The 14,560-nt window shown below is 60.0% G+C and overlaps 1 protein-coding gene across 3 annotated transcripts; it reads right to left on the bottom strand.

The window, feature by feature from the left end:
• Window positions 1-416: 416 nt before the first annotated feature.
• On the bottom strand, window positions 417-14,165 carry PLTP (phospholipid transfer protein). 3 transcript variants are annotated; one of them, XM_048820493.2, is made up of 16 exons: window positions 14,014-14,165; window positions 10,040-10,161; window positions 9,584-9,683; window positions 8,960-9,088; window positions 8,419-8,574; window positions 8,176-8,239; window positions 7,000-7,063; window positions 6,611-6,702; window positions 6,219-6,389; window positions 5,959-6,018; window positions 5,581-5,745; window positions 5,320-5,387; window positions 5,149-5,191; window positions 1,061-1,124; window positions 896-972; window positions 417-702 (listed from the first exon to the last, which is right to left on the bottom strand). In XM_048820493.2, the coding sequence occupies exons 1-16, from the start codon at window positions 14,034-14,036 to the stop codon at window positions 577-579; spliced, it is 1,524 nt and encodes a 507-aa protein (XP_048676450.1). In that variant the 5' UTR covers window positions 14,037-14,165; the 3' UTR covers window positions 417-576. The 3 variants fall into 3 exon arrangements, with proteins under 3 accessions (XP_048676450.1, XP_048676452.1, XP_048676451.1); XM_048820495.2 differs by lacking the exon at window positions 14,014-14,165 and adding an exon at window positions 13,640-13,781; XM_048820494.2 differs by lacking the exon at window positions 14,014-14,165 and adding an exon at window positions 12,686-12,802.
• Window positions 14,166-14,560: the final 395 nt, after the last annotated feature.

Here is a 14,560-nt window from a genome sequence, read left to right as displayed (position 1 = left end):
GTACTAGCTACCCCAAGCTAATAGCTCTTCCCTACAGTGGGGATGGGGCCAGCAGGGGCTAGCTCCAGAAGCCGAGGGTTGTCAGGCAAGAGGCCCTGGGTTCAGAGGAACACCTCCCTCTGGAGCTGCTGTCCTGCCCTGGCCCCTGAGAGCTACTGGGCCAATGCAGCTATATTCCAGGGGGTCCTTGGGGCCAGCATGGAGCTGAGCTTGGGGGGCAGGGGTGCATGCAGAGCCCTCTGGGCACAGGAGCCCCAGATTTCCCCACTCTGTGGGGGCTTGCGTACTGCTGGGCTGTGTTCCCCAGCTGGCTGTAGCACTGGTTCCTGGGCCCCCATCAGCTCTAGGGGCAGGGGGAGCAGTCTGACAGCTGCTAGGAAAGGCCCCTCCCCCAGTGATGCCCGGACTGCCCCGGCTGGGTCTAGCCCTGTTTATTGGTGCAGTTGCTGCCATGCCCCAAGCAGCTGCATGCGGGGCCAGGTGTGGCCTGCAGGGGCTGGCTGGCTGCTTTCTCGTGAAGACTCAGGCAGGCTGGCCCGGGGCGCCGTGGTGTTAAAGGAAATCAGCAGGGAAGGGTTAGAGCCCAGCTGGGGTTGTTGGCTCTGGGCTCAGCGGGCGGCTGGCCTGAGCAGGCTTGTATTTCTCAATCACCTCCCGAAGTCCCTTAGAGAAATGGAGATCTGCCCCCACCGTGATGAATCCCTGTAGGGTGTGAAGGGAAGGAGCATTAGTACTGCAGGGGCCTCACCTCTGCCCCCCCAAGCCAAAGAGTCACAGGGGCCCAGCCCTGTGGCAGCCCAGTGCCTGAACACAGCTGGCCTGGGGGGGTGCAGAGAGCTTAGGGTAGCACTGTGGGGCCCGGAGCTGCTGGGCCTCTCCTACAAGGCACACGTACCACATGGCTAGTGACTATCTCCTTGGTGAAGTCCATGCCCTCAGGTAGGGGGATCGGGACGCCCTTCTTTGTCCTCTCTGCAGAAAAGAAAAGGGAGCCTTTGAGAGTGTCCTTGGGCCAGTGCCCAGACCAAGCCCAGCCCCCTCCTGCAGCACAAGTCCCTACCGTTGAGGATGGGCATGATCACCAGCTGCAGCAGTGTCTTCAGGGGGGCCTGCAGTGGGAACAGCTGTGGGGAGAGAGGAAGAAGTGTTAGAGCTGGGCTGGGACACATAGCTCCCCCTGCATGCACCCCCACCCCCGGGAAGGGCCAGCGCCAAGTCTCCACAAAAACAGGAAACCCAATAATAAGGGGGGATTTCAACTATCCCCACAGTGGCTGGGAACATCTTGCCTCAGGGTAGGATAGAGACCAAATTTCTAGCCTAGCAGCTCGTGCTGGAAGTCACACGGGGAGGGGATTCTGGTAGTGCACAGGATTTAGTCTACGAGTTGCTCAGTTACAGCAATCATCATGTAATTCAATTTAATATACTGGGGGGTGGCTGTCACAGAAACCCACCCCAGTAGTATTTAACTTCAGAAAGGGGAACTACACGAGCACGAGGCAGTTAGGTAAATGGAAATTAAAAGTAACAGTCATGAGTGAAATGACTGCAAGCTGAATGGAAACTCCGTAAGAGAGGCTCAAACTAAATGTAAATCCCAAATGAGATAAAACAGTAAGAGGACCAGAAATGCCACCTGGCTAAACAGAGTAAAAGAGGGGGCTAGAAATAAAAAACAGGAGGACTTGTGGCACCTTAGAGACTAACATTTATTTGAGCATAAGCTTGTGAGCTATAAAAAGGCATCCTTTAAAAATTGGAAGTCGAATTCTACTGAGGAACATAGAAAGGAACAGAAACTCTGACACGTCACTCATAGAAGTATAATTAGGCAGGGCGCAAAAGACACACAAAGCTAACGCTTAAGTACATCAGAAACAGGAAGCCTGCCAAACAGTCAGTTGGGCCACTGGACGATCCGGAGCCCCTGGACGATCCAGGGCCTGAAGGAGCACTCAAGGAAGACACAGCCATTGTGGAGAAACTAAATGAAATCTTTGCATCAGTCTTTGCTGCAGAGGATGTGAGGGAGATTCCCACACCTGAGCCATTCTTTTTAGGTGACAAATCTGAGGAACTGTCCCAGCTTGAGGTGTCAATAGAGGAGCTTTTGGAACAAAATTTTATATTAAATGGTAATAAGTCACTAGGACCAGGTGGATTCACCCAAGAGTTCTGAAGGAACTCAGACATGAAATTGCAGAACTATTCACTGTGCTATGCAACCTGTTGCTTAATTCAGCCGCTGACTGTACCAGATGATTGGTGGATAGCTAATTTTTTTTAAAGGCTCCAATGGTGATTCTGGAAATTACACGCCGGTGACCCTAATTTCAGTACCAGGCAAACTGGTTGAAAGTACACTAAAGAACAGAATTAGCAGCCACATAAATTAATACAATATGTTGAAGAGGCACATGGCTTTTGTAAAGGGAAATCATGCCTCCACCATCCATTAGAATTCTTTGAGGGGTCCACAAATGTGGAAAAGGATGATCCAGTAGATATAATGTACTTGGACTTTCAGAGAGCCCTTGACAAGGTCCCTCACCAAAGGCTCTTAAGCAAAGGAAGCTGTCATGGGATAAGAGAGAAGGTCCTCTCCTGGATTGGTAGCTGGTTAAAAGATAGGAATCAATGGTCAGTTTTCACAGAAGAGAGGGGTAAATAGATCCCGCAAGGAACTGTACGGGGACCGATGTTGTTTAACATGTTCATAAATGATCAGGAAAAAGGTAAACTGAGGTGGCAAAATTTGCAGATGGTACAAAATTACTCAGTATAGTTAAATGGAAAGCAGACTGAAGAGTTACAAAGGGATCTCACAAAACTGGGTGACCAGGCAACAAAATGGCAGATGAAATTCAACATAGATAAATGCAAAGTAATGAACACTGGAAAACAATCTCAACTATATATACAAAATGATGGGATCTAAACTCAAGAAAGATCTTGGAGTCTTCTTGGATCGTTCTCTGAAAATATCCCAATGTGCAGCAACAGTCAAAAAAGCGAACAGGATGTTGAGAATCATTAGGAAAGGGAGAGACACCAGTATATTAATCCATGGTAGGCCCTCATCTTGGCTACTTGGTGCAGTTCTGGTGCCCTGTCTCAAAAAAGACATATTAGATTTGGACATGGTACAGAGAAGGGCAACAAAAATTATTAGAGGAATGGAACAGCTTCCGTATGAGGAGAGATTAAAAAGACTTTTGATATGATCTCCCACAGTATTCTTGCCAGCAAGTTAAAGAAGTATGGTCTGGATGAATGGACTATAAGGTGGAGAGAAAGCTGGCTAGATCATCAGGCTCAACAGGTAGTGATCAATGACTCCATGTCTAGTTGGCAGCTGGTATCAAGCAGAGTGCCCCAAGGGTTGGTCCGGGGGCCAGTTTTGTTTAATATCTTCATTAATGATCTGGATGATGGGATGGATTGCACCCTTTAAGCTGGAGGGAGAGGTAGATATACTGGAGGGTAAGGATAGGGTCCAGAGTGACCTAGACAAATTGGAGGATTGGGCCAAAAGAAATCTGAAGTCCTGCACTTAAGACGGAAGAATCCCATTCACTGCTACAGACTAGGGACCGACTGGCTAAGCAGCAGTTCTGCAGAAAAGGACCGAGGGGTTACTGTGGATGAGAAGCTGGATAGGAGTCAGCAGTGTGCCCTTGTTGCCAAGAAGGCTAATGGCATATTGGGCTGCATTACTAGGAGCATTGCCAGCAGATCGAGGGAAGTGATTATTCCCCTCTGTTTAGCACTGGTGAGGCCAGATGTGGAGTATTGGGTCCAGTTTTGGGGCCCCCCCACTACAGAAGGGATGTGGACAAATTGGAGAGAGTCCAGCGGAGGGCAATGAAAATGATTAGGGGTCTGGAACACATGACTCATGAGGAGAGGCTGAGGGAACTGGGATTGTTTAGTCTTCAGAAGAGAAGAATGAGGGGGGATTTGATAGCTGCTTTCAACTACCTGAGAGGTGGTTCCAGAGAGGATGGTTCTAGACTATTCTCAGTGGTAGAAGAGGACAGGACAAGGAGTAATGGTGTCAAGTTGCAGTGGGGGAGGTCTAGGTTGGATATTAGGAAAAACTTTTTCACTAGGAGGGTGGGTGACGCACTGGAATGCGTTACCTAGGGAGGTGGTGGAATCTCCTTCCTTTGAGGTTTTCAAGGTCAGGCTTGACAAAGCCCTGGCTGGGATGATTTAGTTGGGGACTGGCCCTGCTTTGAGCAGGGGGTTGGACTAGACGACCTCCTGAGGTCCCTTCCACCCCTGATCCTCTGATTCTATATGCCTGGGACTGTCCAGCTTGGAGAAGAGACGACTGTGGGGGGATGTGACAGAGGTCTATAAAATCATGGCTGGGGTGGAGAAACTGACTAGGAAGCGTTATTTTCCCCTTCACATAACACAGGAACCAAGGGTCACCCGATGAATGACCAGGCAGCAGGTTTAAAACAAACACAAGGAAGTACCACATCACCCAACGCCCTGTCAGCCTGTGGAACTTGTTGCCAGGGGATGTGAAGGCCAAAACTATAACTGGGTTCAAAAAAGAACTGGATAAATTCATGGAGGATAGGTCCATCACCGGCTTTTAGCTCAGATGATCAGGGATGCAGCCCTATGTTCTGGGTGTCCCTAAGCTTCTGACTGCCAGAAGCTGGGACTGGCCGACAGGATGATCACTCAGGAACTGCCGGTTCTGACCATTCCCTTTGAAGTGCCTGGCCACTGGGCCAGGAGGACCGTTCTTATGCCCCCTGTACTTGGCCTGGGTAATAGGTTTGCTGGACCGAGGCCCGTGTTGGGGTCACGGCAGAAGGCAGAGCAGTTTAGGGCCAAGCAAGGGCAGCTGCAGGCCTTGGGCTGGGTGTTCTTTTTTAAAGTGAGAGGCCCCCCTTCCCGCCCCCCATCTTTGGGAATGTCCCACCTTTTCCACACGCTGCTCCGCTTTAGGCACCACCCCCTGCCAACCTAGATGTTTCCCCACTCCCCTCACCATCCCGTGGCCCCCCATTTTCTCCCCAAATCCCTTGGTGGATTTTCCCTGGGGATGCAGGGAGAAGAGCTGGTCCCCTGCGGCTGTCCCACAAGGCCATGGGCTCCATGCAGGCCGCCTGCCCCACTCACCGCCAGGGACTCCAGTGCCGACTGCTTGGAGTAGATCCGGAACCTGCCCGGAGGGAGAGAGAGCACTGTGAACACAGCTTCGAGCTCCAGCCCTGGGACAGCTCTGCAATCTGTGCCTTGGGACGCTGCCCAGACGCCCTAGCAAGGGGCTCCCAGGGACAGGGGAGTTACCTTCTCAGATCCAACTGCACCTCCAGCGCTTTCCCTCGCAAAGACACCTTGGCACTCAGCTTGGCATCCTGGAGGGGAGACAAGGCCACAGCCCCATTACTGCCCACCCCAGGGAGCAGACAGCCCTGCCCCATGCCTCCCTGCCGCTCTGCAGCGGCAGGTTCGCTGCTGGCCATGGGCTCATGGGACCAGGTTCTGCACAGCTGCATGACCTGTAACAGGTTGGGGCTGGGCTCCCTGCTGCCCCGGGGAACAGCTCACCATGGTCATGCTGGAGAGCTGGATGGCGGGGTGGTCGACGGGCACCAAGGAGATGTTCAGGATGGCAGCGACCGAGACGGAGGTGCCCGTGGGTTTGATTGTCCAGAGTGGAGGAGCCGACGCTTGCAGCACCAGCTTCAGGGGCGCGTCCACCACAGCGGGGCTCTGTCGGGGGAGAGCAGGGTCAGGGGGGCGGGGGAGCAGGCAGCTCAGGGGCTGAGCCGGGTCCCCAAGGGCAGCTGGCTCTTCTCACCAGCTGCTCCACTGCCATCCTCCTGGGGCCTGGGCCCGCACTGCACCCCCCACCCAAGGAGCTGCACCCCCTCCACAGGAATGGCCTCCTCCCAAGGTCGCCCACCCAATGACCACCGATCTTACCAGCATGATGATGCTTCCGAAGAACGTGGCTCTCAGCAAAACCTCCAGGTCCTTGGGCACCTGAAACAATGTACAACCGTCCTGGGTAAGGAGGTTTCCCCGCGGTGCACTGCTGTTACCCAGCCCCTCCCTCCATGTGCACGCCCAGTGTCCCTGCCCCTTCTCCCCCATGTGCACGCCCAGCGCCCCGCCCCCACTGCCCTCTGCACACCCCGCGTCCCTCCCCCCATCCGCATGCCCAGCACCCCATCCCTCCTCACCTCCTCCCCTGCAATCTCCTTGCTCAGCACCCCCGCCTGGTAGTAGGCGTCCATGGCAGAGTTGAAGAAGTACTCGGAGAAAGCCACGTAGACCATGCGCTCCGTCTCCTTGATCACTGGTGCCACCGCCTGGTTCACCAGCGTCTCGTTCGATTGGTAGTAGAACATGCCCTGGGCAGCACAGAGCTAGTGAGTCCCAACCCCCCAGAACAGGGCTCCCCGGGGCACTTGGCCATGGCAGCCCCGGGTTCGGGCCTGGCGTCCCCACGCAGTGGTATCTGCGTGCGTGCTGGGCCAACCCTGGAGCGCGCCCCGGAGCCAGGGCATCACAGGACGTGGCCCAGTGGCTCCCTCGGACACGCTGGAGCCGCTCCCCCACTGCCCCCCGTTACCTTGAAGTCCAGATCGAGGGTGTCGGGGGAGACGACGGGGTGGCTGAGGAGGGAGTAATCGATGCTGATGTGCTCATCCACCGGGCTGCGCACTGTGCCCAAGGAAGGCAGGGTCAGTGGCCTGGTGAGGCCTGACCTCGACCCAGCCAGGCTGACTCCCCCTCCTCCCCGGCTCTGGGCCCTTTCAGTCCTGCCCCCAGCTTCCCGAGCAGAACAGTCGCTGAGCCCCAGCCTGTTCCCGCAGCTGCAGCCCACTGCCCTCCGAGCGTGGACCTGCCCCCCAGCATGGCAGCACAGTGCAGCCCTGCACCGAGGCCCAGGCTGAGCGGAGCCCAAGTCCGGTCTCGTCAATCCAAGCCCCCATCACGGCCCCAGGGATGCGGACTCACCCGACACCGTGTCCAGCAGCGAGTTCAGCTCCACACGCCCCGCGTAATGCAGCGCGGGGCAGATCTGAAACAGACACCACAGGCTGGGGACGGGGTCGGCAGGACGGGGCCAGGCACACAGGCAGGGAGGAGGGTCTAGGCTGGCGGGTGTCCATGCAGCCTTCACGGGAGCGTCTCCCTCTCCCAGGGGCCTAGACACCGACCCCAAGGGACCGGGACCGTCCTGCCCCAGCTCCAGGAGCTGCTCGTCCGACTTTGTTAAAGCCACAGCGCAAGAGGGCACCCGGTCCCCATCCCCATCCCGCAGCCCCCTTCCACCCCACCTACCCCTGCTCTGCCTGCCCTCCTGACCCACAGCCCCCTTCCACCCCACCTTCCCCTGCTCTGCCTTCATCCCCCGACCCGCAGCCCCCTTCCACCCCACCTTCCCCTGCTCTGCCTTCATCCCCCGACCCGCAGCCCCCTTCCACCCCACCTTCCCCTGCTCTGCCTTCATCCCCCGACCCGCAGCCCCCTTCCACCCGTGCCCCCGAACCCCGACCCGCAGCCCCCTTCCACCCCACCTGCCCCACTCTGCCTGGGCCCCCCAACCCGCAGCCTCCTTCCACCTGTGCCCCCCAACCCCATCCCGCAGCCCCCTTCCACCCCACCTACCCCTGCTCTGCCTGCCCTCCTGACCCACAGCCCCCTTCCACCCCACCTTCCCCTGCTCTGCCTTCATCCCCCGACCCGCAGCCCCCTTCCACCCGTGCCCCCCAACCCCATCCCGCAGCCCCCTTCCACCCCACCTACCCCTGCTCTGCCTGCCCTCCTGACCCACAGCCCCCTTCCACCCCACCTTCCCCTGCTCTGCCTGGGCCCCCCAACCCGCAGCCTCCTTCCACCTGCACCCCTCATCCCCGACCCGCAGCCCCCTTCCACCCCACCTTCCCCTGCTCTGCCTGTGCCCCCCAACCCCGACCCACAGCCCCCTTCTACCCCATCTGTCCCCGCTTTGCCTGGGCCCCACAACCTCAACCCGCAGCCACTGCCCTCGTGCTGACCACAGTTCATGATTTGGGGCTGGGGACCTGCAAGGGGGAGTGCCCTCTGTTGATCCACTCCCTGCCTGCTCAGCCCCCGCTGTTTGTGCCCCTGTCCCCGGCCCCAAGGGGGATGTCTCTGCCCACATCATACCTGCTGATTGAGAAGGAAGCGTATTCCTGTGGTGATGAAGGCAGACAGGAATTCATAGACCTTCCTGTGAAGACAGAATCACAGTCCTCAAACCCCTGCCCTCTTGCTAGGAGACCAGAGAGCCTCCTGGCATGAGAGCAAAGGTACCATGGGGGGCGATGGGGCTGCTGACCAGTGGTTGGGGGGCAAAGCACCGTGAGGTGGTGCCCAGGAGTGTGGGACAGGTGGCCCCCCAGGCGGTACCTGAGTGTACCCGTGAAGCCAGTCTGCATCCTGGCAATGGAGGCATTACAGGTGATGTTAGAAATCTTGAGGCGCCCGGCCTTGTCCATGGAGAGCTTCAGCAGGGTGCGGACGTTGACGCCTTCGGCAGAGGCATTGATGGAGCCAATATCGTAGCTGGGAAGCAAATGGTTAAAGCAGGTGAGCAGCACCCACGTAAACAGGCACCTCCCAGCTGAGCTGCCCCAGGGGAGCCGTTGCCCCGAGCCTGCATGGGGTGAGAAAGCTGAGGGGTGGGGGGCTGGCCCAGCCAGAGCCCAGTGACTTGCCCAGCACCGGGGGCGTCAAGAACCTGAAGGCAAATGTCGGAGTGAGCATCTGATCCCAGCACGGCGGGAGGCCTGACCGCCGCTGGCAGGGGAAGGGGGAGAGGGCCTGGGACCGGACCCCGGGCTGGTGGGGAGCGGGGGGAGAGGGGCCTGACCCTGCACTGTGGGCGGAGGGGGCCTGGGACCCGAACCTGCACTGGGGGGAGTGGAGGGGGAGGGGCGTGGTCGCTCACAAGAACCAGTAGAGCAGCTGACGCCGGAAGCGGAGGCTGATGGAGGCATTGTTGATGTTGAAGGCAAGGTGCTGCGGGGGCTGGAAGTGCAGGTTGGAGAGCGCCAGCTGCAGGTCCATCACCTTTACCCTGCGGGGGGCAGAGGCAGAGTCAGCCGCACACCCCAGCCCTCTCCCTCCGCCCAGTCCCCCAGCGTCTCTAGCTCGGCTTTGCCGCCCCGGCTGTGGCCATGACTCCTGGGCTCGTGCTGAGCCACGTCGGGGTCACTGCAATGGGAGAGGCCCCGGCACCCCTGGGCAGCAGCACGCCCCGAGGCCTGGGTCTTCAGGGCTGCACCCAGTCCAGGGCTACCAGCCCCTCCCTGGGACCCTCCCTCCACCTCCTGCCATAAGCCAGCTCCACCCATCCCTGAGTCACGCCCAGCTGCCGGCTCCTTGCCCCTTTGCAGCCCCAGCCAGCCCCACTGCACAGTCCCAGCCCATTACACATGCTGCTGTCTCAGGCCCCTCCAGCCCCAGGTCCTGCCCCCGTCATTGCTGGTGAAGGGGTGCCCAGAGGGAGCGTGGGATTCTGGGCCAGAGGCAGCAGATGCCACCCAGAGCTCTCCCCCCGGCCCTCACTGACCCGCTGATGTTGTACTGGAACTGCCCTTCCTTCCCGTGCAGGTCAGGGATGCTGATGTGCTCCAGCTCCTGTTCCACAAAGCGCAGCCCTTCCTGCTTCACTGCAAAACAACAGCCCCGCTCTCTGCCCCGGCCTTGGCTCCACAGGGAGGAAAGGAGGCCAGGGCCCTCCCCCGCCTCCCCTTCAACCCCAGGGCACTGGCCAGGCCAGGCCAGGCCTTTTCCTGGCAACCCGATTGTATGTAAACAGCACAGAGAGCCCACCCTCCCTGGGGAGGGAAGGAGCCCAGTGGGACTGGGGCAAAAGGACAGCGGAACATCCTGCCCCACCCCACCAGCTCAGCACCGGCAGCAGGGAGCATCCCGTCGTGGGGGACCCCAGAACAGTGGGCACGCCCTGGTCTGGTGCCACCTCGGGGTGCCAGGCCAATTGACTCCTGCACCGCCAGCTCCTTACCCAGCTCCAGGCCCTTGGTGGTGATCCGGATCTTGCACCCAGGGTTAGCAGCTGTCACTGCAGCGACCAGCCAGGGCAGCCCGAGGAGCAGGAGGTTGCACAGAGCCATGGCGTGTCTCTTCCTGGAGGAGGCCAGAGCAGGGTTGTCGAGACCAGCGGAGCAGGCAGCTGGGCACCATTCTCAGCCACCGAGTCACTGCACCTCCCCGCTGGCCGGAGATGCCCGGACACCAGGCGGGCGCGGGCAGCCGGGGTGAAGAAGGCCCCTAGCCCATTACCATCCATTGCGTGGTCCTACCAGACTCTGGCCCAGGCCCCTGGCCGCCCCCCAAGCACTGTGGCTCCCTCCCTCAGTCACCCTGCCCAGATGCTCCCCCGATGACACCCTGTGACTGGCTCCGCTTCCTCCCATGCAGGTCACTTGGCTTCCTGGGGCCGCCCCCCCCGGACCCCCTGTGCCACCTCGCCAGGGGTCTCCCAATGCGCTGCCCAAAGAAGGGCCCAGGGAGGGACAAGGAGTGTGTGAGCTGCCCCGGGGGGGCGCCCAGCTGAGCCAGCTGCCATGGGCGGGAGTGGTGTTGCTGAACCCCCACCCCCCACTGCCTGGTCCTGGTGCAGCACCCAACTCCTGGGCATGGGGGAGCGGGGCCAGGGCGCGGGGGGGTCCCCACCACTGGCTGCAGGCTCCGGCAAGACCAGCCGCGTTCAGCCGCTGCCCCGATCTCCCGGCCCCCTCCGCCACCAGCTCCAGCCCGTCTGCGCGGGGCCAGGGCTCGGCACGCCGGCCCCTTCCCCGCCGCGGGGCCCGATGCTGCACCCCGGCTGCCCCTGCGCCCCCCACCCCGGCCTCACGCCTGCAGCAGGGAGCCAGGGCCCGGGGCTGCAGGAAGGGGTGGAATCCACGTCCAGCCCGCCTCCCCCGCCCCCCCCCGGCTGGCCTGGCCTGGCCCGCCCCCCTGCCTCCCCCGGCCAGCCTGGCCCCTCGCCCGCACATGCCTCTGTCCCCAGGGGAACCGTTGCTGGGCTTAGAGCGCCCTGGGCAGCAAAACAAATGGCTGGTTCCTGCCAGCTTCCCGCAGCAGCGCTGGGAGGGACAGGGCACCCCCAGAGAGGGGGAGGGATAGGGCACCCCCAGAGAGGGGCACAGCTGCCCCCAGAGGGGGGAGGGGATGGCCACAGGTGTCCTGGATGCAGTTGAATCAGGTTAAAAGTGGAGCAGAGAGCATTGGTTCTGCCCGCTTGTGCCACCCCGTCCATTGGGCCTTGCACCCGCAATTGTGCTATATGTACCTGGGTGAGATCAGGACTGCGTGGAACAGGCTGGGGCCTTGCCCCCGTCTTTGCCCTGGCCAGAGTGCCTCCTGCTGGGAGACATTCCCACACTCTGCCCCAGTGAGAACGCCCCCACTCCTCCTCGCTCCCTGACCAAGCCAGCCCGTCACCCCTGCCTCCCCCCCGCTGCCTCACGTGCTCCTGGCTTTAACTCCAGCAGATTTGGGCAGATTGACGTTCTTTGAAAATCCCCTTGAATCCTTGCCCCCTCTCGGGGCCGATTATCCACAGCTGCAACAGGCCAGCATTGTGTCACCCCCTTCCCCCCCCCAGGCACTGTGGGCAGGTCGCTTGCTCTTCCCCCAGAGCTGCCAGGTCCGGGACTCCCACCCCAGCCCCTGCACCCAGACGTGCTCTGGAAACCAAGTCAGGGCCTCAGCAGTACTAGCCAGCTTGCCAGAGGCTGGGGCTGGAGCAGGGCCCCCGTCCTGTAGTGGTAGCTAAGGTTGCAAGATCAAACACCAAACATGAGATTTGAACCCACAACTTTGCTATTAAAAGTCTTATGCTTTACCAGCTGAGCTAGTCAAGGTCAGTTGGTAAAGCGTAAGACCCATAGCGCTGGGCACACTCAGAAAGCAGAGGCAGGGCAGGGGCAGCTGGCTGAGCTTGGTCTCCAGGCAGAGCTTCTGCATAACCCCTTTCCATGCCCGTTTGCTGGGTAGGGAGCAGCCAGCCAGTCCACACACGTGCTCATGAATCTGCAAGGGTTCTGCCCACTCCATGGCAAGCAGGATAATGCTGCAGCCATGGATGCGGTCGCCATGCCCGTCACAGGCACGGCAGGGCAGAGAGATCCATCCCATCCCCCTGCCCCATGCCGGGCACCCAATGAACAAGTACTCCCCACATCGACCTTATCGCAGCCTCACCCCTGCTCCTTCCAACCCGCACCTTAGCGCTCGCCCCCGCAGCCAGCGCTCACCCATCGGGAAGAGGTGAAAATCTCGGCTCTCCAATGAGGAATTCCCCCCATCCCCCCCTCCAGTGGGGCGCCCTGTGCACACGGCCCCTTCCGCAAAGACCCACAGCTGAGACGCTGTCACCCAGCCGCCCCCTCCTGGGTTGTAACAGGAGCAGAGTCCCTGCAGGCATTGTACAGGGACCCCCCTCCCTTAGTGGGGCCCTCTCCCTCCTACCCGTCTCTACAGCTTCTACTGGGCTCTGGCCATGGAGAGAACTTTGGGGCACCCCCAGACACACACACTCCCCATCTGGTTACAAAGGGCACTTTCCTTCCCTGGGCCAGGGCTGCCTGTGTGGGCCTGGGGATTTGCCTGGCTGCACAATACCCGCTTCATTTCTTGTACTTACAGTTCCCTGGGGTTACTTTTTCCTGGCTCTCCCGGGGCTGAGTCACGTGGAGGGAGGCAGGGCAGGAGAGAACCACTGGCTCCAACAGTTTCTCAGGGGCTGGCTGTGCTTCCCCTTCCTTTATATATCCCACTGTCTGCCACTCCTCATGAGCCCAGGGCTGGGAGGAGACAGTGGGCCTAGGAGGCAGCGAGAGGCGGAGAGGATGCAGGTCTCAGGCATGCCAAGACCAGACTCTGCCAAGCCAGTTTCCCCTGCCTATGGGCTGCCTGCCCAGGCACAAAGGGCCTGGGCTCCCAAACCAGCACAAAGGGCCTGGGCTCCCTCAGCGTGTGTGTGCAATGGCCGTGAGCACGTGTGCAAACCACCCAGCGCACGCTCCTGAGGCCACAGCAACATTTGGCCTGTTGGGGTTGTGGGGGGCGTGAAGCAGCTGGGGGGGGGGCATTATGTCTGCACTTAGGGGTCAGGCTTGTGTTATGCTCCCCGCTATTCACGTGTCCGAAGCGAATTCAGTGCTGGTGCGGGGGCCCTCGAGCCTATCCCCACAGCTGGCCCAGCACAACCAGCGTCCCACCCCCACGCTTCAGCCCTGACCTTCTGGGGCCACCTCCAGGGGGCAGAGGCGAACACCGATGGCCTTGGCCCCTGCGGAGGCTGCAAACAGAGGTCAGGTTGCGCTCCTTGAGGCAGGAGCCGAGCTGGGGGCAGCCTGGTGTCCAGCCTACTGGGGCTACACACTCAGCTTAGTCAGTCCCTGGGGGCTCTGGACACACCCCTCTGCCCAGCCCCACCTCTGCCTGCTGCCGCCTCCCCATGAGCCCAAAGGGAGGCGCCAAGGCCAGAGCCGAGGTTCTTAACCCCACAAGGGGCAGTCACCAGGGCTACCTCAGGAGTGTCCATGCTCCATGCCAGAGCTGCCCCACACCTGACCCAAGCTTGCTGGGATCTCACAGTCACAGGGAAAGGCTCCCCACGCTGGGATTTCCTTGGGAATGGCCCCTGCTGGTTCCTTCAGGGACACTCGTGCAGATGCCACAGACTGTTCGGAGAGAAATCGCTTGAGCTGGGAGTTCTGCTCCTGGCCACAGATGCTTGCACAATCCCGTGCCTGACTGGCAGGCTGCCAGGCCCCATGCTCTCTCGGCTCTGGACGATCCCTGGGAGGAACCCCCTTTAGGGTGACAGCCCTCCGTGAGGGTTAGACCCTCTGGCCAGGCCACCCCCGGGACTGCAACCCCTCTGAGCCTTCTGCACGCTCAGCTTTCTCCAGGGGCCTCCACGGAGAGTCCCCACCCAGGGGGAGCAATGCAACCCCAATCTCTTGCCTGCAGTGACCCTCAGCCAGCATAACACAGGAGGGTTTCTTCTACATCCGAATGCAGCACAGGAAGTTCTCAGGGCCCTCGGGCCTAGAAACTCTCAGCAGTGTCCATCTGGGTCTGCCTCCATCCAGCCTGCTCTTTGTCCCCAGTCCAGCAGCAACCTCCTTCCTTCCAGCTGACCACCCTATATCCCCTTCCCTAGCCCCTCCTCCACCTGGGCCCTCTCTCTTTCCTCCTTTGTTTCCACTGGCCAGAACCAGCGCCTTCCAGATCCCCAGGGTCCTCTCTCCTCAGGCCTTTGTCCTCCCGCTGGCCAGAGCCAGCTGGCTTCCAAGGGGGTGGGCCTCCAGGTCACTGGTTGCTATGTTCCACCGTGTGTGTCCAGGTCATTGTCTGGGGTCCAGGCCGCTAGGCGAGGTCACACTTGGTCCTCTGCAACAACAAACACCCTCTCCCACCACCTTGTTACACACACAGCACATGGGGCAAAGTGAGGCACACACTGTTCATACAAAACGCTAAGAAAATCCTCCTCCCTTCATCTCTCACA

The sequence above is a fragment of the Caretta caretta genome, chromosome 13 (assembly GCF_965140235.1).
Source record: "Caretta caretta isolate rCarCar2 chromosome 13, rCarCar1.hap1, whole genome shotgun sequence".
NCBI classification, from domain to species: Eukaryota; Metazoa; Chordata; order Testudines; family Cheloniidae; genus Caretta; species Caretta caretta.
This window is presented reverse-complemented; position numbering and strand designations above follow the sequence as displayed.

Excerpts from the sequence above, each read along its gene's own strand:
- PLTP (XM_048820493.2), bottom strand. The coding sequence starts at position 14,036 with ATGCTGGCTGAGGGTCACTGCAG. Across the intron at positions 8,240-8,418 it reads GGCTTCACGGGTACACTCAG|GAAGGTCTATGAATTCCTGT; the intron begins GTACCGCCTGGG and ends CTGTCTTCACAG. Across the intron at positions 703-895 it reads AGATAGTCACTAGCCATGTG|GGATTCATCACGGTGGGGGC; the intron begins GTACGTGTGCCT and ends CACACCCTACAG.